This window comes from Dendrobates tinctorius, unplaced genomic scaffold (assembly GCF_039654945.1).
Source record: "Dendrobates tinctorius isolate UK_male_01 unplaced genomic scaffold, ASM3965494v1 ptg000011l, whole genome shotgun sequence".
NCBI lineage: Eukaryota > Metazoa > Chordata > Amphibia > Anura > Dendrobatidae > Dendrobates > Dendrobates tinctorius.
The window spans coordinates 78,484,088-78,506,279 of record NW_027361679.1 but is presented as its reverse complement, the minus strand read 5'-3'; the positions used below and the strand labels follow the sequence as shown (position 1 = coordinate 78,506,279).

The window sequence follows — 22,192 nt, the reverse complement described above, 5'->3', positions numbered from 1 at the left end:
CCGCAAAAAACGAGCTGCCACACAGCATCATCAGCGAAAAAATAAAAAAGTTATAGCTCGCAGAATAAAGCGATGCAAAAATAATTATTTTTTATATAAAATAGTTTTCATTGCATAAAACCGACAAAAACGACCTAGATGAGGTATCGCTGTAACCGTACTGACCCGAAGAATAAAACCGCTTTATCATTTTTACCGCACGCGGAATGGTGTAAACGCACCCCCCCAAAAGAAATTCATGAAACGCTGGTTTTTCTTCATTCTGCGTCCAAAAAATCGGAATAAAAAGCGATCAAAAAATTTCACGTGCCCGAAAATGGTACCAATAAAAACGTCAACTCGTCCCGCAAAAAATAAGACCTCACATGACCCGGTGGGTCAAAATACGGAAAAATTATAGCTCTCAATATGTGGTGATGCAAAAACTATCAATATTTTAATATTTATTAGCAAAAAGCAGGACATGTTGGAGCAAATATGTCAAAGTCCACAGAAGTCTTCTAATTTAACAACAGGTGTGACTGAGCACACAATCGCCATTTTGATTTATATATGTTCTATTATGTGCTCAATTTGTATATGTTTATCAATTCTTTACATTCTTAACAAAGAGTATTAGGAGAAAATGGAAACCAAAATTTGTTATGCAGCTACTTATGAATACGCCGATACCCTATATGTGGTGGAAAACTACTCTTTGAGCACATGGCAGGGCTAAGAAGAGGAGTGCAAATTGACTTTTGGAACCCAAAATTGGCTGAAGTAGATAGCGGACACCATGCCGTATTTGTAGAGCTCCCTCAATCCACAGGTGATTTACAGAATTTTATTTCGTTGAGTCAGAAAAATGAAAAAATATTTTTCATTTTCACAAGGGAAACAGGAGAAAATGAACAACGTACAAATTGTTGTCCAATTAGTTCTGACTGAGTATATAGATGCCCCATATATGGTGGAAAACTACTGCTTGGGCACACAGCACGGCTTGGAAGGGAAGGACAGCCAAGTGAATTCTGGAGAGTAATTTTGGCTGGAAAAGATTGTGAATGTCCCTGACATGCCAAAAAATGAGAACCCCCACAAGTGACCCCATTTTGGAATCTACATATCTTAGCAGTGCAGTGAGCAGTTTTACCCTCAGGAGTATAAAACTGGGCTGAGTCAATGGAAAATTACCTTTTTTGCCATTAAATGTTACTTTGGCCTCAAGTTTTCAATTTTAAAAAGGGATAAGAGAAAATGGAACACAAAAAATGTTATGAAATTTCTCCTGAATGAGCCAACACCTCATATGTGGTCAAAAAGTACTTTAGAGGCACAGTGCAAAGCTCCAAAGTTAAGGCGCGCCATATAGTAGGGCACATTTTGTTGGAATGATTTGAGGGTCCTATGTCACATTGGCAGAGCCACTGAGGTGCCAGAACAGCAGAATACCCGATAATTTACCTCATTTTTTAAACTATACCTCTCAATGATTTCATCTAAGGGAGTAGTGATCACTTTCACACCACAGGTGCCAAAGAACCTTACACCATTGGGTGGAGAAGAAAAAAATTCAAAGTGAAGTGAAATTGCAAAACAAGTGCAATTATTTTATATATTTATTTTTTACCAATTTCACAAAATACTAAAACTGACCTGTCATTATGATTCTCCAGGTCATTATGAGTCTGTAGACACCAAAAATATATACCGTAGGTTCTTTTTTTATTTAACTGTTGAAAAAAAACCCCAAAGTTTGTAAAAAAAAATAAATGTTGCCATTGTCCAAGACCTGTAGCATCTCCATTTTTCATGATCTGGGGCTGGGTGAGAGCTTATTTTTTGGGTGAGTGATACCACTTTGGGGTAGATACGACGTTTTGATTAACCGTTATTGCATTTTAATGAAATGTTGTGGTGACCAAAAAAAACCGCAATTTTGGCGTCTTGATCTTTTCTCTCATTTTGCCATTTACCGATTGGATCAATTATTTTCATATATTGACAGGGCGATACTGAAAGTTTTATATGTTTTTTTTATTTTGATTGGGGCGTGATTTAAACTTTTATATTTTTTAAATAATTTTAACACTTTTTTTTCACTTTACTTTTTACTGGCTTCAATAGTCTCCATGGGAGACTAGAAGTCAATTGGCGGGGTTTGTGACATTCTTCCGGCGCGGGTATGTTAAATGTCGCTGTCAGAGATTGACAGCGGCAATTAAGATGTTAACAGCCACAGGTGGATGGTGGAAAAGTTTCAGACTCGTCGCCGGAACCCGCATCAAACAGGGGGAGGTAACCTTGGACATGCCTATACATTTTTACCTTGTCCCAGTATGGGACATCAACGTCTCCTGCCCTGATCGCTGATCTAATACTCTGACATGCTTTTAAAATGCAGGACATCAGATCAGCATCTTGCAGTCAGGGAGAAGGTATGTTAGCACCTGCGCTCAGCAGGAGCTTACAGGCCACCGTCCCTGGGGACCCTGCAGCCATCTTTCATCCTGGGGTCACCATGGAGACCATCGGCACAATGTAATGTCAAATGCATTGTGCTGATGGGAGCAGAGGGAGATCCCTCCCTCTGCGATGCACATCGTTGTAGCTGTCACTATTGACTGCGGCATCAGAGGGGCTAAACGCCTGCGATCAGTGTTGGCAGGGCATCAGCTAACTGAGTTGACACCCACATTTGATTGCGCCGGTGCTTGGCGTGAGCTTGCGCAATCTCACAGCACTGTACATATATGGCGCATGTTGGGAAGGGGTTAAGAAAGAAGTGTGTAAAGATAGCAGACAAAACCTTCAAAGAAACCAAGCATTTTGTAAATTAAGAAAAATAAATACTGAATCAGAAGGTAAACATTTTAATAAACTTCACAATAGTAATAACACTACACACAATACAACCACTCACCGATTCATCAAACCTACATACTAAAGATGACCTGCTAATAGTTATCACATTTTACTGTCTTTATAACAGCAGCTCTAGATTGTAGTCCTTATGTTGTTTTTTTATCTATTTTGAAACACTACTAATTTTGACAGAACAAACTTGACATTTCAGTCTGTCTTAAAATATTTTGTAAAAGTACAAAACCAGCACTAACACTACCTACAAACTATGGAAAAGGCATCAGTGAAGAAAGTAATACATTTAAAAGGAACAAATAACGTCACGTCAAATGTATACAGGTTGCTGGGGAGAGGATGTATGCCTATAAAATAGTGCTAAATGATTGGCCACTGTCCTTAAAATCTGATGATACCTATGATGCTAATTACAATCAGTTCCTTCTATAAAATCATACAATGGCTTTAAAATATAAAACATTAAGTAGCAATGAAGAATGTGTTTAAGTAGGAAAGATGGATATTCTTCTTAGACCAGCTAATTTTTCTTACTGTTCAGTTCAGAGATCTGGGCTTATGACCTAGAATAATGACCGAATAGACGATAAGACCTTGCTAATATTTCACCTGAGAAGAGCTGACAAGCGTTCATTCAGTTTTTTATAAAAAGACAGTAAAGGCATAACAATCATTTCCAAACCATGAAATCTTTGAGATCTCTTAGAGTAACAATTAGAAAAAAAAAATACTGCGACTCATTAGAAACACATATATAAAATAGTTCCGGCCACTTTATAAGCGTGCCCTGAGGAAAACTCCGGTATAAAACATTAGAAAATATAAAAATAAGTACTTTGCTTGTAAAAAAGAAAATACTGGAGACATCAAATGCAGACATTTTAACATTAACTGCAAACACATACAACAAAAATCTGCTACGGTAAAAAAAAATGTGCCACCGTCTACAAAAACGTTCTCCTGCAAGTAGTTAACTGAAAGGTTTTTTCAACTGAAAACACAGATATGGCATCCCCTGAGTGTTTTCCTGTCGTGTCTTCTTTATATTATTGCCAAGTAGCTGCAAAACAATGAAAATACTAAAATTATTATTTAAAAAAAAAATAGAATAAGTCAAAACCATAAGGAGATTTCATTGTGAGAGGAATTTTTTATGTCAGTTTTATTTGCCTTTCTTCTCCCCAAATGTACCCGTTAACACAAAATCTCATACATGTACGTGATTGCAGGAATTCCTGTATGTGGAGAGGTTTCAAGACCTTAGTTCTCTCCAGAAGCAGCAGATGTCAGCTTTATTACAGCAGTGGCCAGAGCTGAGCTCCAATAGCTGCTGTTAACCACTTAAAGTCACTGTCAATCTATGACAGGGGTGTCTAAGGCTGGAGTCACACATAGCGACTCCCCAGCGATCCTGACGATATCAATGTGTCAGGATCGCTGGTGAATCACTATGTGATCACTGGTGAGCTGTCAAACAGACAGCTTCACCAGCGATCAGCACAGCAACGCCGAGCGCGTGGCGTCGCTGTGCACATTAGTAACCAGCGCGCTGATGCAGGAAGCTGGTAACTAGCGTACACATCGGGTATCTAAGGGACGTGCGTCCCTAGATACCCGATGTGTACGTTAGTTACCAGCTCCCTGCATCAGTGTGCTGGTAACTAACGTACACATCGGGTATCTAAGGGACGCGCGTCCCTCGGATACCCGATGTGTACATTAGTTACCAGCAGATCGCTGGTCTCCCGCCTGTCACACACAGCGATGCGTGGTGGCCAGTGGGAGACCAGCGACCAAAAAAAAGTCCTGGCCTTTCCTGCAGCGATCAGCGATACCGGCAGGGGGGCCGGTCGCTGATCGCTGTCACACAGAGATCTCGCTGGAGAGATCGCTGTTGTGTCACAAAAATTGTGACTCAGCAGCGATGTCGCTAGCACGATCGCTATGTGTGACGGGGCCTTTAGTGGAAAGCATATGCACACTGGCTCTCATCTGCCCCATGATGGCTTGTCAGACAAATCAGAAGCTTGATGAAGGCTCCGGTTGATGCTATCTTGGTAATCCTGTGAAGCTCAGCCACAAGCTGAGTTTAATATGGAAGTATTTAGAACAAACAATTAAACGATTGCAGGATCAAGTCCCTTAAGGGGATTAATAAAAGTAACAAATAAATAAGTTTTCATAAATATAAAACAAATGTAAATAATATAAACATTCGAATCACGCCTCTCTTCCGCCTTTAAAAATAAAAAAAACGCTCTCAGCACTTGGAATTTTATTTTCCATTTTTTTCTGTGCACTGAATGTTAAAATAAATGGCATCATTCAAAATTACAACTTGTCCTTCAAAAACAAGTTTTCATACGGTTAAGTTGACGGACAAAATTTTGGAGAAAGGGGAGGAAAAAACAAAAGCATAAAAAGGAAATAATTGCAATCTTTAAGAGGTAAAAGTTGAAAATCATATCATAATTAGTCAGGTTTTGCTTTCATTTTCCCTAATTATACACTACTCACAAAAAGTTAGGAATATTTGGCTTTCTGTGTAATTTATGGAAAACGTAAAAGTTCACGCAACAGTGACATTTTATTATGAAAGTATGGAATTTAAATAGAAACATGCAATGGTGAATTCCTCATCTCAAACAATTTATTGAAACAAAAGCCAATGTATACCCCAACAAAAAATGTCAATGTCTCAATTACCTGTCAAGAGGTCTTGAGCATCAATTACAGCTTGACAATGACGTCTCATGCTATTTACAAGTCGAGTTATTGTCTGGTGAGGCATGGCATGCTACTCTTCTTGAAGGGCGGCCCTCATGCCACTTATATTCTTGTTTATAAAGTTACTAGCTTCTACACGGTGACTCAGATGATCCTATAGGTTTTCTATGGGATTCAGGTCTGGAGAAAGTGCTGAATACTCCATTTGAGGTACCCTAGACTCAATCAGCCATTCCCTAATGATGGGACCTTGATGAGCTGGAGCACTGTCATCCATGAAGCTGAAATTAGGCCTGTGTTGTTCGTACAGAGGCACCATGACAGGATTAATAATGTTATTAAAGTAATAGGGGCTTGTCATTGTACCATTCAAAAAGTGTAGGGCAGTTCTGTATTGACTAGACACACCAGCCCACACTGCTACACCACCACCAAAGACTCGTCTGGTAACAGTGGCTGATGCATAGCACTCTCCTTGACGTCTCCCAACATCGCTGGTGGCTATCATTTCTGCTCGGCGTGAATCGACTTTCATCAGTAAGCAGCATTGAGGCCCACTGGTCTCTCGTCCAGTGTGGATTCTCCATGGCCTTTCCAAGACTATGACGCCTGTGCCTGGTGGTGTGGTCAGATACCCCTGCAAGTCATCTAGCACGCGGACCACGCTGATGTAAATGGTCTTGAATGGTCCGAAATGACACTTGAGTGACTCTCACCTCCCTTAAATGTACCTGGAGTTCAGTGGCATTCATCATCCGGTTCCAAAGGGCATTATTCATAATGAAGCAGTTTTCATTATGGGATGTGGTCAAAGGACGTCCACTTTTCTGTGATCCTTCCAGTCTCTATATCACTGTTGCAAACTGCTGATGACACTATATGACACTTTAAGCTCAGTGGCCACTTCTTTCTGAGAATTTACTACTCAGGTACTGTTGATCAATTGGTAGGTGTCGTCTTGGTCTTATGATGTCAAGATGTGAACAGCATGATGAGGAGGACTGTTTAAATACAAATTCTAATTGAGAATCCTAAATTTATTGGGCAATTCATGAACCAAACACCTGTTGTGAATTTTGCCATTAAGCTCCTTGTTAGAGAACAAATTATGCAAAAAGTGCTCAAACACTGAACAGCTAGACAATCAAAAGTTCAGAGAAGGTCACATTAAGATCACCTGAAAAGGTTAGAGTGCATTTTAGGTTCATCCTGAAATTTTGCGTGAAAGCCAAATATCCCTAACTTCTTGTGAGTAATGTACGGTATATGAGAAAGGTTTTTCTTTATCATAAACTCCTTCTTAAGTCCATATTTACTTACCCCATGGCCAGCCAGTATTTGCAGATCTGTAAGAGTATGGACTTTGCACCGGATTCTGATTGGAAGAGGATGCATTTGTGTAATGGTATGGCATATTGGTACCAAAAGGGTCAGCAACTGAATACATAGGCGTTTGTATCTGTCCACTAAAACCAGTGTAAGGTTGGTTTGTAAGATAGGAATTTGAGACTGGAAATGCAGATGGCTGATTATATGGATTAGTTGACTGTGTACTGTAAAAAACATTTGCATATCCTTGAGTATTACTGTCATGTTGGTACCAGTTATATATGGGATATTGCCAAGGACTGGCAGAAACAGGTAAACCTGGATACTGGACAATGGATCTTGAGACTGACTGATTATTCCAGAGGGTAGATTTATCCTTCTGAAGAGGTTTGGTCCCAGTAGCTGAGTCATTCTGTAGTTTTTCTCCTCCAGCAGAAGAATTTTGTTGCTTTGTGCTTTCCTGTTCATCTGACATGCTAATATCCATGGAGCACATGCTAAAGGTACTTATATTGTCATCTAAGGAAGAATTTTTCTCTTTGGGGAACTCATCACTTACTCTCTCATCTTGAATGTCAGATTCTTTGCTGCCTTTATCTGATCCAATAGAATTAATAGATTCTGGGGATCTATTAACAGATTTTGTATCTGACGGAGGTTGATCTTTGGAATCCAAAGTAAAGTTATATGTGTCTGTAATAGATGAGGCTGGTGAACAAATGCCAGCAAAAGAATAGCCCCTCTTTACTTCACTCTCGTCAGATGGACTCGTTTCGCTGTTCTTCACATTTAGTCTTTCCATTTCTGAAGCAGTACGTAAATCATCTTCTCTACGTTTTGGACTTGCATGTAAAAATAACTTGCTTTTCTTCTGTTGTGAACGTCCCACAAAATCCATTTTCACAGATTTCTGGTCACTGCGTTGTGGTTCAGTGATAAGTTTGCTTGGTCTGAAAAAACAAATACATAATGATAACGATCAAGCATCAGCACTCCAGTACACTCTGTATGCTCTATCCAGCAGACAATAAAGAACAGAAAATATATTGAGCTAGATCTAGGGATAGGCGAACCCGAACTTCAAAGGTCTCGAACACGGGTTTCCATGGGAAACCCGTGTTACAGTTCGGGTCCAGGGCCTGTAAAAGCATAAAATTAATAATAAAAATTATAATTATACTTACCTATCCAGCGATATGTCCTCCCATCCCGCTGTCTCCCGGCAACATCTGCTTCGGGGCCGCTCATTAACTTCCAGCGGTAGTCACTGCACTCGGCAGTCTTCGGCTTTTTCCGGCAGTGTTCGTGCGGTGATGTCAGGGTTCACCCGAGTTCATGGCTCGGGCTATGAACTGGGGGTGAACCCTGATGTCACCTCACGAACACTGCCGACGCGAGCCGAAAATTGACGAGCGCCGAGCAGTGGAGTGAATAACCCGAAAGTTAATGAGCGGCCCCACAAGTAGATGCGGCCAGGAGACAGCAGGACAGGAGGACGAGTCGTTGGACCGGTAAGTATAATTATAATGTTAATTATTAATTTTATGCTTTGTTTTACAGCCCCCCCATATCTGTAAAGTACAAGCTCGGGGTTCGGATGCAAGTTCGCATCATCTCCAGCCCCGAGCTTGAACTTTACAAAAAAACTCGGGCAAACCCGTCGATCCTGACCATCAGGGGGTTCGCCCATTACTAGTTAGCTCCTTTCTTATTGACGCTTTGTGATATCCCGAAAAGTTGTTTACGACATAGTTTTGTCATTCAGCTAGGAAAGAGATCGTTCTACTGCACAGACAAGTCCCCATAGCCTGCTTGTAGTGAAACCTCTACTGGGGGATCTGGTGAGGGAAGAGAGGTTACACACTAAGAGTAGCAACACTGAGCAACAGCACAGGTGTCACAGGGAACGAGAGAGAATGGTCAGACGAACAGAGTCAGGAGCAGACGTACCAGAAGCAGCAGCAGTACACGTAGTCAAAATACGAAGCCGAGGGTCAGAAAGCCAAACATGTGCACGGGGTCCAAAAACGTGAGGCGAAATACGTCGTCGGGGTACAAGCCGGGGAATGAAATGCCAGAGAAGGAACGTAGCAGCATGGACGAATACCAAGAGATGGGGTCAGAGATCAGTCCGGGTCATACACGTGGATACAAGTCAAAGGAAGGAGGATCACCAAGGTAGAAGGGTCAGAGGCTCTAAACTGTAAGCTTGAGCTATCACTAACACTGGTCAGCAGGCTGCGAGAGACTGAAATAGCCCAGCTAGCTCCACAACGAAGCTGAGATTAACCCCCGCATCACCAGTCCAGAGTGAAGACAGCAGAAAATAAACTCCGGACTGGACCATGACACTGCTGTTTGTAAAACCTCCTCCTGCTGGGTAGTGTGATTGACACCCATGTGTTAATGCATGTTATTGTGTTTAAATCCTGACAAATTACAGTCATTGGATAAATTATCCAGCCTTGGATAAATGGTAGGACATGGCTCCGTAGCTAATAGCAGAACACTGCACCCTGCTACATTTATTAATGATTGATCTTCTGTATTCTGACTATGCTCTAAATCCCCAAACTCTGCTCATGTACCTTTCGGGTGCCTTTTTAGATTTGACCATGAAATATTTGACACCTCTTGTACCTTATCGGCTTTACCCCAGCTATCTTCCTGACCATGTCTTTGCTTATTGATTCTTTCATTGTCTCTCTGATACTGATCTGTCTTGCTGAAAATTCTAGTGTCAACCCACTCCACTGTAAAACAGTTACTCCGTGGATGCAAGCAGGGGGCCTCTGCGATTAAGCAAAGGGCTCTGCATAGGGGCAAAATTATGAAAACCTGGGACATGTAAAGGGCCCGTTACACATAGCGATATCACTAGCAATATCGCTATAACGGCACTGGTTTTGTGACGCAGCAGCGATATTGCTAGTGTCATGATCCATGCTGGATCATGACAGATAAAAAGCACAGGTAACCTTTTTTTTTTTTTCCTTAAGCTGTGCGCTTAAGTTTGGTTTTGCCCCTGGTGGCCATTAGGATTATTACACAGTGGTGTCTTTTGTTCTAGTTTGCCCCCGGTGGTGGTGAGCGTTATTGCACATGATTATAAAGCAGGTGTGATTGCTCTGGCTCTGCTATAAGATTGTCAGGTGTTGCAATCACTGTTGGTGATAGTGTTCATTTCAACCATCCTTGTGGGAGGAAGGATCTAGAGAGAGGTCCTGGCAGCTCAGTCAGAGCCCTGTTGTGGAAGGAGTCAGAGGGGATTTCCTTGCAGCTCTGACAGAGCTTAGTGGCAGCTATTCAGGAGGAAAGCTGCATTCTGGTGGTGGACTCTATTGCTGGGAGCAAGAGCAACAGAGCAAAGCTAAGTGGTGTTTCCCTGTCTGTATTTTTCCCTGGTGTGTATTAGTACAGCGGTGGGGCCAGTGCCTGCATCTCCCAGCTCCCTAGCAAGGGATAGGTGTAGGGTGTGCTAGGGTGACAGGTATCCTGATCGCTCGCCCGCTGCGGAACCAGCCTAGGGAACGTTAGGAGTGTGAGGGACCCTAACTCAGGGGAGTGCAGGAGGTCTCCACGTCCCCGTTCACTATCGCAGGGCCCACCGTTGTAACTGTTTCCCCTTTCCCCGTGTCTTGTTGTTTTAGTTACCGGCCTGTGGGCCGTGTCACACAGGACAGTTTCACGTGCCGTGTCTTGTTGTTTCAGTTACCGGCCTGCTGGTCGCGTCACACAGGACGGGTCCACGTGACAGCTAGCGATATCGCTACATATGATACTTACCTCCGACCGGCTCCCCCGCTGGTTATCGCTGATCGCGCGAGAACGTCCTGGGCCATTTCTCGTCGTCTGCTTCCTGCTGGGCTTCCTGCTGTGGCGACGAGCGACACGTGGACACGGGCGGACGTCTTCATCGCCTTGTCTGACAGGTAAGTAGCGACCGCCGACCGCTGCTATGTCGCTGGTGAGATCTGCCTGTTTGGCAGCTCGCTAGCGGCCACTTAGCGATGCACCAGCGATCCTGACCGGGTCATATCATTGTCGGGATCGCTGGTGCATCGCTAAGTTTAACGGTACCCTAAAAGAGACTTTGTCCCCAGGCATTTACCCCTGCACTCTGCTGCCTTCATCGTTCCAGCTTCATCACACCTCAAAGTTTTATCATTTTCAGCCTGGACAGTCGCATCATGGCAACGTTCAGGTTGGAAAGCAGATTTCACACAGATGGAATACGGCGTTGGACAGTATGGCTAATCTTCACTTTGGACAGGTGAGAGATATGGTTGTTTGTAATTTTTGTTTTTTTTTTTACAGGCAACATGGGTAGCAGAGGATTACCTTTATGTTGGGACAGGTGACGGATATAGCTATTATTTTTTACACGTGACAAAGGCTTCAATGGATTTTAGGAGTAAAGGTGGGCATAACTGTTTTTCATTTTTAAATAAACTTTTGCTGTGTGTTTATTTACACTTACTATGTGGTTAGTAATGGGGGTGTCTTATAGACACCTCTCCACTATCCACCCCTCGGCTTGATATATCAACCCCAACCGTATTTCCCCACTTGCCATCGCCACAGGGCAAGTGGGAAGAGCAAGGCTAAGTGCCAGATTTGGCGCATCTTATGGATGCGCCATTTCTGGGGCGGCTGATGTGGGTAGCCTGGGGGGGAGGGAAGGGAGGGAAATAATATCTGTAACCTCTTCTAAGGCAATTATTATCAACCCACAGCTGTCTGTTTAGCCTTTGCTGGCTTGAATTTACAGGGGGGAGCCTACGTCATTTTATTCTGGGGTCACCCGTAAATTCACCAGGAATGGCTAAGCAAACAGCTGTGAGCTGTTATTAATAGCCTGGGAACCTTATGGGCTATTGTCCTTTGTCCCAGATTATTAACATCAGCCCCCAGCCCTGGGCTTTCCCTCTGCTGATTACAAAGATTGCTGGGGGAGCTCATGCCATTTTTTTTTTTCATTTAATTCTTTATTCTCACAGAAGTTACACAGTTGCTGCTGAATACAACTCTCATCACTGTCTCCTGGTCGTGCTGATCTCAGCATGAGCAGGAGACAATGATGAGAAAAGCCTTCAGCAGTCGGCGCCTGAGATCAGCACATCTGTACTGCTCCTCCCAGGTGCCGGTTACGTGTCACACGGACACATGGAAGTCAGTTTCTCAACGTATGTTTATGAGACTCAGACTGATGTTCACATAACATTACATTACGAAAAGAACTAACGGTCTCGCTGTGAAAAACGGCAAGTCAGAGTTGCAGTCAAATGATAAAGGGAAGGACCAGAGCAGTGCTGGAAACGGCAGAAGACTGAAATAGGTGAGTATTTTAATGCACATTCTACACACACATTATCGATTGCTAATAGAGGTGACAATTAAAAAGACGCTTTAACCTTTAATAAAGGCTAAATTTAAAAGTTACCCCTCTAATGAGTTATGCAGCCTTTAACATATGTGAACTTAGCCATACAAGTATAACAACAATACCTCAAATGGGAATTCACTTGATTTTCTTTTTTTTCCTTCGTTAAGGGCTTTTCAGGGGATGTTAGAACCTAGAAAAAAAGAATACAGCCAAAACAGCTTACAAATAATTATTTTTAAATGGTATATTTAAAACCATGAATTTCAATACAGGGTTTCAGAAGAACGACAAAACGCGCGTTGAGGCAGCAGGCTGGAGTCCAGGTCTTCCATCACATGTGAGTCATATGTTAGCACATGCACTTAATGCTTTATTTAATTGTTTTGCACTACAGGCACTTTTGGCGGTCTTTCTATTGCTTCGAGGCTTCCGTGCACTGGCACCATATGTTTCTCATGAGACAGTTAGTGCAATAGTGTTGTTACCTATTTATCAGCTTTTCTATATTTCTTTTTAATGCACTTAGGCTCCTGTGCACTGGCACCTTATACTGTTTATGGGATAATCTGTGCAATAATTTCATTTCCTATTTGATCATGCTCACTATTACACTGATTGGGTGTGTCCTTTTATGGGACAACCTGTATGTTTGCATTTAATTTATATGATCAATTTCATTATGGCTGACTATTATTGATCTATTTATATGTGCACAACTTATCTAACTTATGTGGTTGAATGCGCCCTTCACCCTGCTTGGTTAGCGATACTCTGGAAACTATAAAAATAATTTGTTTAATAAAGTTACTTTTTTTGTGGAAAATACTCTGGACTTCACTCTTTCTTGCACCAAGAGTTTTTTTCTATGCTATATAGGGTTTAAGAATAGCTTGCTAAATATTGCAGTATCACATCTTATACTACATTTTTGAAATGCTATTTTTAGCCTGAAGCAGGTGAAATGTATGCCTAGATTAGCGGTAACAACTCAAATCATGGTGATTCCACAGTGAATTCGTGGGAAAAATTCACATCTAAAGAAATGGATTTTGCTGAATATTTGCTGAAAAATACACGACTGTGGAAAAATCGTCTGAGTGTGAACCCAGCCTTATAAATGGCCTGCATGTCAGAAAATGTTACTGAGCTGCACATAACTTTATTCATCCCGGCAGGCTCTGCTTTTCAGTCATAGAGCGGGCGGCTTCAGTCGCCGCTCAGTACACAATAAGTGGCGGCTGTAACCACACCCTGGCACTGACAGCCAGGTCAGTACTGAAGAATTGCTGAACTGCATGTCAGGGCACTGACTGAAACCGCGTGTATGACCCGGAAGCTGTTGGGAGAAATAAAGTAACACACACCGGCAGGGGGAGCTCCATTTCACACTCCAATCGGCAAGCCCGTGATGTGATCATGGGGCGCCGATGGGTTGCGGTGACAGTGCCTTGGCTGGCATTCATAGGAGACTGTGATTTTGTGTATACATTGCACTGCTATGTACAGGGTGGGACAATTATATGGATAGACCTGGGTGGGCCATTTATAAAGTTGGTCACCACCCATCTTGAAACGTTTTCCCCCTCCCAAATACTAATGTGCCACAAACAGGAAGTTGATATCACCAACCATTCCCATTTTATTTAGGTGTATCCATATACATGGCCCACCCAGATGTATCCATATAAATGGCCCACCCTGTATAGTATAGCATAGTATAATATAGTGGGCCATGTATATGGATATCACCAACCATTCCCATTTTATTTAGGTGTATCCATATACATGGCTCACCCAGATTTATCCATATACAGTGGGGAAAAAAAGTATTTAGTCAGTCAGCAATAGTGCAAGTTCCACCACTTAAAAAGATGAGAGGCGTCTGTAATTTACATCATAGGTAGACCTCAACTATGGGAGACAAACTGAGAAAAAAAAATCCAGAAAATCACATTGTCTGTTTTTTTTTCATTTTATTTGCATATTATGGTGGAAAATAAGTATTTGGTCAGAAACAAGCAATCAAGATTTCTGGCTCTCACAGACCTGTAACTTCTTCTTTAAGAGTGTCCTCTTTCCTCCACTCATTACCTGTAGTAATGGCACCTGTTTAAACTTGTTATCAGTATAAAAAGACACCTGTGCACACCCTCAAACAGTCTGACTCCAAACTCCACTATGGTGAAGACCAAAGAGCTGTCAAAGGACACCAGAAACAAAATTGTAGCCCTGCACCAGGCTGGGAAGACTGAATCTGCAATAGCCAACCAGCTTGAAGTGAAGAAATCAACTGTGGGAGCAATAATTAGAAAATGGAAGACATACAAGACCACTGATAATCTCCCTCGATCTGGTGCTCCACGCAAAATCCCACCCCGTGGGGTCAGAATGATCACAAGAACGGTGAGCAAAAATCCCAGAACCACGCGGGGGGACCTAGTGAATGAACTGCAGAGAGCTGGGACCAATGTAACAAGGCCTACCATAAGTAACACACTACGCCACCATGGACTCAGATCCTGCAGTGCCAGACGTGTCCCACTGCTTAAGCCTGTACATGTCCGGGCCCGTCTGAAGTTTGCTAGAGAGCATTTGGATGATCCAGAGGAGTTTTGGGAGAATGTCCTATGGTCTGATGAAACCAAACTGGAACTGTTTGGTAGAAACACAACTTGTCGTGTTTGGAGGAAAAAGAATACTGAGTTGCATCCATCAAACACCATACCTACTGTAAAGCATGGTGGTGGAAACATCATGCTTTGGGGCTGTTTCTCTGCAAAGGGGCCAGGACGACTGATCCGGGTACATAAAAGAATGAATGGGGCCATGTATCGTGAGATTTTGAGTGCAAACCTCCTTCCATCAGCAAGGGCATTGAAGATGAAACGTGGCTGGGTCTTTCAACATGACAATGATCCAAAGCACACCGCCAGGGCAACGAAGGAGTGGCTTCGTAAGAAGCATTTCAAGGTCCTGGAGTGGCCTAGCCAGTCTCCAGATCTCAACCCTATAGAAAACCTTTGGAGGGAGTTGAAAGTCCGTGTTGCCAAGCGAAAAGCCAAAAACATCACTGCTCTAGAGGAGATCTGCATGGAGGAATGGGCCAACATACCAACAACAGTGTGTGGCAACCTTGTGAAGACTTACAGAAAACGTTTGACCTGTCATTGCCAACAAAGGATATATCACAAAGTATTGAGATGAAATTTTGTTTCTGACCAAATACTTATTTTCCACCATAATATGCAAATAAAATGAAAAAAAAACAGACAATGTGATTTTCTGGATTTTTTTTTCTCAGTTTGTCTCCCATAGTTGAGGTCTACCTATGATGTAAATTACAGACGCCTCTCATCTTTTTAAGTGGTGGAACTTGCACTATTGCTGACTGACTAAATACTTTTTTTCCCCACTGTAAATGGCCCACCCTGTATAGTAAATCTCTATTTTTATTTTTATATAGCGCTAACATATTCCGCAGCGCTTTACAGTTTGCACACATTATCATCACTGTCCCCCGATGGGTCTCACAATCTAAATTCCCTATCAGTATGTCTTTGGAATGTGGGAGGAAACCGGAGGAAACCCACGCAAACATGGGGAGAATATACAAACTCCTTGCAGATGTTGTCCTTGGTGGGATGCGAACCTAGGACTCCAGCGCTGCAAGGCTGCAGTGCTATCCACTGAGCCACCGTGCTGCCCACAAGCGATCAGAAAATTACAGCTGCAAGTCCCCTAAGGGGATTACTATATACAATAAATAGTGGGGGAAAAAAGTTTTTTAAAATATGAAACAAATTTGAAAAATAACACACAAGTTCAAATCACCCCCTTTTGCCTTGTAAGCGTGATCAATACTTTTTCCCCGGGTCATCTAAAATTATTATACATAACTTAATTTATGGACATCTACAGCTCTGGCAAAAATTAAGAGACCACCACATCAAAACCCTGTCATGGGCAGCCCAATCTCCAGACCTGAACCCCATTGAAAACCTTTGGAATGTAATCAAGAGGATGATGGATAGTCTCAAGCCATCAAACAAAGAAGAACTGCTTAAATTTTTGCGCCAGGAGCAATGTGAAAGACTGGTGGAAAGCATGCCAAGACGCATGAAAGCTGTGATTAAAAATCATGGTTATTGCACAAAATATTGATTTCTGAACTCTTCCTGAGTTAAAACATTAGTATTGTTGTTTCTAAATGATTATGAACTTGTTTTCTTTGCATTATTTTAAGTCTGAAAGCATTGGTTCTTTTAATTAATTTTGGCCATTTATCATTTTTAGAAAAAAAATACAAAATTTAATGCTTGGAAATTCGGAGACATGTTGTCAGTAGTTTAAAGAATAAAAAAAAAAATTTAAATTTTATTCAAAAATATACCTAGAAATAGAAAAATCAGACAAACTGAAAATTTTGCAATGGTCTCAATTTTAGCCAGAGCTGTATGCTTGATTTCTTTGCGTGCGTGAATTGGATGGGTTGTTACCGACAACTGATGAGAATTTAATGTCAAAAGCACCTTTAGAAAATATATTTACTTATAAAATTGGTCAAGTTATCAATATTTATTTCACCTGCTGTATACTGAACATGGTAAATTAAAAAAAAAAAAACAATTGTGAATTGCACTTTTTTGCCATTTAAATAAATTTAAAATTATTTTCCTGATTTCCATTACATAACATGATAAAATTAATTACGTCATTCAAAAATACAACTCGTCCTGCAAAAAAACAAGCCCTCGAATGACAATATGGATGGAAAAATAAAAAAATTATGCGTCTTTGAAGGAGAGGAAAAAACGAATATGAAAACACGGGAAAATCGCAAGGTAATGAAGGGGTTACATTTAATAACTAGTATATTCTAGATTACTGTATATATTCAACTTTGTGGCAACAGTTTGGAGAAGACCCATGTGTATTCATGTGTCCCTGTACACAAACATTGTATGGGGTTTGACAAATTTGTTGTGGCAATACTCGAGTTGCCGGCACAAAGCCCTGACCTCAACGCTTTTATAATATTCAGAATGAATTGGAAACCGGACCGTCTCATCTAATACAAGGGCCTGATCTCACAAATACTATTTTTCCCATTTTTCAGAAACCAATATAGTAAAATGAATTTGTCATTCTAGACTATAACTCATCCTGCACAAAACAAGACTTCTTATAGCTAGATCAAGAGAGAAATTAACAAGTCTGGGCTCTTGGAAGAAGGGGTGGGAAAAAAAAATACAAAAACGAAAGACCATAATAAGGACCAAGGGGCACTCATTATGGGTGGAGAAAAAAAGAGATTCCGGCAGCTAAATAGGAATGGGTTCTTTACAGTTAGAGCAGTCAGAATGTGGAGTGCCCTACCATAAGAGGTAGTAATGGCAGACACTATGACAGCTTTTTTATTTTTTTTTTTAAAGATTTTTAAGAATGTTTTTCAACACAAATGTGAGAAACAATTCTTTTTTTTCAATCACAGCCTTGGTTTTATGATAAATGAATTAAGTATATTGGTAATTATAAACACAAACCTTTTGCTTTCTGGAGCTTGAAGAAACAGGGAGCCCTGCAGTCATTGTAGTGCAAATTCTTTTCAGGGGCGACTGACAAGTTTGAAGTTCTTCCTGGTTTTGTCTTTTTAAGGCTTGGCTATGCTTCTTTTTATTATGTTGAATATTACAGGTAATAAAATCAAATGCTGATATCCCTGGTTTGAATGTTAAAGATTTTGCCATCTCAATTATCTTCATTATTTTCATTGTATGAGCCAATTTCCCTAAATCTTTCTTTGGGGCAGACAATAAAACTCCAAGATAGTCAGATAACTGGTTATAATTGTGGTCCAGTTCTGTTAATGAGTTTCCAAAATGTAAAGAGGCAACAAATGGAGAAAAATTGATGTACGTGGAGATTGCAGGCTTAGACTTCATGAAATTTTTGAGTTCTGAAAGCTCTGAAAGTTCTCTTGTCATTATCTGAAAGGCATAGGAGTAATTAACAGAATCTGAGCAGTTGGAAATGATATCCAATTCTGACTTTATATCTGAAATTGTGCTGTCTATGATATCTGTGGCACTAGGCATGATGTTTCCTTGCAAATAAGATTCTACTCTATTTTGGCTGTGGATCAAATCGGAGAATAGAGACGTATCGTACCAGAGTAATCCCCTTGTTCTCACTTGGTTCTTTTTTGAAGCCATTAGACAATTGAGAAAGTTTAATGTTTCATATGTCATTGCTAAGTCAATATATGCTTCAACAGCTTCAGGCTTTAAAAGACTTGTAGATTTGTTCTGCCTTTCAGTCATTTGTAGAACATTGGTCTCTTGAATTAGGACTTCATCCACAATGCACTCCTGTAAGATCTGGAAGCATGTACTCTGAAATTCCAGATGATGATTGCAGTCTTCAATCATAATCTTCAGAACATCAGGATCTGCACATCTAGCTTGGTCAATGATTTTTCCAAAGAAGAACACATCCTGGTTCCCAAAGACTTCAGAACTTTTGCGTACATTAAAGACCTCACTTGAAAAGCTCCTTTTTGTGTTGACTGGTTGCTCACATTGGACACAATACACTTCATATAACTTTGATAAAGCAATGCTGTTAATTTGGCTCAGTAGTTCATTAGAAATATTTCTTTGGCCACTATATTTTTTTCTCTCATTGAAAGCCATAACTTTGGCTGCATCAAATGGTAAGTGTTCAATACCAAAAAGTGACAGCTGAATGCTTGTAGATGCAGAGGACTTAATGTAATCAATTTTTGCAGAGATAACTTCTAGGAGGGAGACTGCATGTTCCTTCTTTCCTGGATTATAAACAGGAAGATTAATAAATGCTCTTATTATCTCTAAAGTACTTTTTTGCAAGGCTGTCAGGTCATCTAATGTGTCTCCAATATTTACTCCACAGCTGAAAGGAACAGAAAGTGAAAATTTAGCATGGTCACAGTTATGTTTTAGAACATCTTCACATTCTTGCAGTTCTCTCTTGTATTTCAGGAATACATAGTAGCAGCTATTTGTTTCATTAATTGCCTGTAGATACTGGGAAAGTTGATTGTAATGATTCTCCAGAGTACTCAATGGGTTAAGCTTCAGTTTTTCTTGAAAGGCTGAATAAAGATATGATTGCTGTTGATAGCCAGATTCTCCTGAAAATAATTCTGCATAGAGGGACCCATCATACCATAAAAAACTACGAAATGTAGGTCGCCCTTCAATATAGTGCATCCTGCTCTCAACATATTGTTGGGTTTCTATTACCATTTGCAATTCAAGAAAGGCTTCGACAGCTTGAGGTTTCAGGGTACATTTGAAAGATGTGTTTAGATTTTTTTTAACTAACAGTCTCCTGTCCACAACCACGTCATTCAGACTGCATTGTTGCTTCTTCTCAAAAGCTTTAATGAAAGCAGCCATCATTTTCTGGCACATTAGTTTATAGTCCTGCAAGGATTTTAAGGAATCTGTATCACTCGCTTTTTGCAAAATTTTTGATATTTTTTTCAACAACAATTCTGATGTGTTAGCATCTTTTGTTGGAACAGATGCAGATTCTTTGCTTCTTTTTCCTTTCAGGCAGTTCTCCTTAACTCTATGTGATTTTCTATGTGATTTTTTATTTGAACATTGAGTAATGGATTTGGTAGAGGAAGAACTCACTTTTCTGACATTAGAAAATAATCTTTTTGAGGCATGCCTTCTTTTACGTCCATCTTGCAATGTACGATCTTTGTCTTCAGTTTCACAGTTCACTGAATGCTTTTCTTTGCCATCAGAAGACAATTTCAAGGAAGGAACAGTATTTTCTTTATCTGGGACAATAACACTGGAAAAACTAGAATGATCTTCCAGCGTTTCTGGGGAGAAAACAGACACTTTGCATGGAGGTGTAAGTGATATTTTTGTTGGGGAACTGCCATTTACCTTGATATGTTGGGAATCTTGAACTGAAGCCCCATTAATCATCACTTGAGTAGATTCACTTAGACATTTTCTGTCTATCGATGGAGACTTCTGGATGTCAGCAGCTCTCATATTTGGAGAAGAATCTTCGGTCTGTAAGATCTGACAGCTTGTACTTTCAACCTGTTTTGCATTTACTTCTTTCTGAGTAACACTGTGATTTTTCTGTACACTAGAAGATTTGGCCAAATTTCGTCTCTCACCAGCTTTTGCCACAAGCTGCAGAGACTTTTTAACTCTTTTATGTGCTTTTCTTAAGTGTAATATAGCTCGGTCTAATTTTTTGGATATGCGCTTGCTTTTACATAGAGGGACTTCATCAGACAGCATACCTAAAACAACTTTAATGTTTTCTTCTGACTGAGAGAACTTGCAAATCCTTGTCGATTTTTTAACAAGTACTGACAGTTTTCTCTTCTTCATATTCAGTCTTTTCTTCACTGTTGGGTGATTCAATTTGTGCAAGATTTTACCTCTATTTACATTAGTAACCACTCCTTTTGATGGAATGGGGCTACTGGTGACAGCTTTCGCGCTCGATTGAACAATGTTAACTACTTTGGTTGAAAGTGGATCAAGGTTGTCATTCAAGGAATTATTACTATCTTGTAAAAATGGAGATTCGGTTGGTAAATTAATTACAGGTATCAAATCGATTACTAGTTTATCCTGTGGCACATCGTTAAAATCCCTAAAAGGTTTAATCATCGGTTCTTTGGCTTCCATTGATGGTTGTGTTTCTCCAACCAGGCTGTTGTTATAACCACCTGTACATAAATAATAACTGTTTGATATAGTAATTTCCATATCAGGAAAAATTCTCAAGCCACTTGGCTCTTTCTCTTGTCTTAAGGAGCTGCTCTGTAATGTACTTAGCGTTGCATTAACTTTCTCAAGTTCCATTCCAAAAATAGAATTCCAGTCTATACGGTTTTCTAAATCTGTTACAAAACATAAATCCCCACCGGACATATCTTCACATGTAATTTTTGGAAATGCCAAAGGTTGGTTTCTCATATTCATTGAACATGGAGCTTGTATTGCTTTCTCAGTACTAGGCACGCCTGCTCTTGTGGGACTGATAACTATTGGGCTAGACTGGCTTTGATGTAAACTTTCCTCCTGCCTGTTCACGCAATTGATTTTGGTTGATTCATGTAAAACATTTTTATTTGTAGTTTGTGCATCTAAACCATCAGTTAAGCTTTTAAGTGTATAATTACCATGGCTATCTAACGTTAATTCTTTCAGTGTAGGTTCTTCTGCTGTTGCTGCAACACCACTGGGCGCATACTGTTCAAGTTTTTCTTTTTCAAGATAGGTCTTCAAAGTGCAAGACTCTTTGGCTTTCTGAAATTTTATCTTTTCATGAGAAGTTGTAGTGGAAACAAATTTACAAAGACTATCGTCACAATTTATAGCAGTAATTGCACCATTTTTTTCATGTATAAACTCGTGATTGTTAAATGTTTCAACTTGACTTTTTACATTTTGTGCTGCTTTTTCACTACTATGTTGTGGTGCAGCTTTGGATATTCGAGATTTATCTGTACCACATGATCTTTGCTTTACACCAGTAACACATTCTTTGGTTTTATTAATCAGTTTTATTGTGCTTGCCATTAATGAATTACCCTTCAAAGAATGTTTTTCAGAAAGCATACACTGTTTTTTGGAAAAATCTATTAAACTAGCTGTTTTTGCAGTACCTTTGCTTTTTAGCATTGTGCCTTGAGAAATACACCTATGATATTCAGACTTCCTTCCATTTTCGTTGGTTTCTTTAATGTTGCTCGATGTTTTGGGAGACATGGAATTGACGACTTGAGTTTGTATACTGGAAGTATTTTGTGAAATCTCGATTTTCTTAGCTTTATCCTTCCTTTCACATAACAAAGACAAT

At 40.4% G+C, this 22,192-nt stretch overlaps 1 protein-coding gene across 1 annotated transcript; it reads right to left on the bottom strand.

Annotated features, from left to right (window-relative positions):
* Positions 1–2,839: 2,839 nt before the first annotated feature.
* TEX15 (testis expressed 15, meiosis and synapsis associated) lies at positions 2,840–20,724 on the bottom strand. Its single transcript, XM_073543585.1, has 4 exons — positions 17,848–20,724; positions 12,427–12,494; positions 6,910–7,868; positions 2,840–3,922 (listed from the first exon to the last, which is right to left on the bottom strand). The coding sequence occupies exons 1-4, from the start codon at positions 20,710–20,712 to the stop codon at positions 3,909–3,911; spliced, it is 3,906 nt and encodes a 1,301-aa protein (XP_073399686.1). The 5' UTR covers positions 20,713–20,724; the 3' UTR covers positions 2,840–3,908.
* Between the last annotated feature and the right edge of the window lie 1,468 nt (positions 20,725–22,192).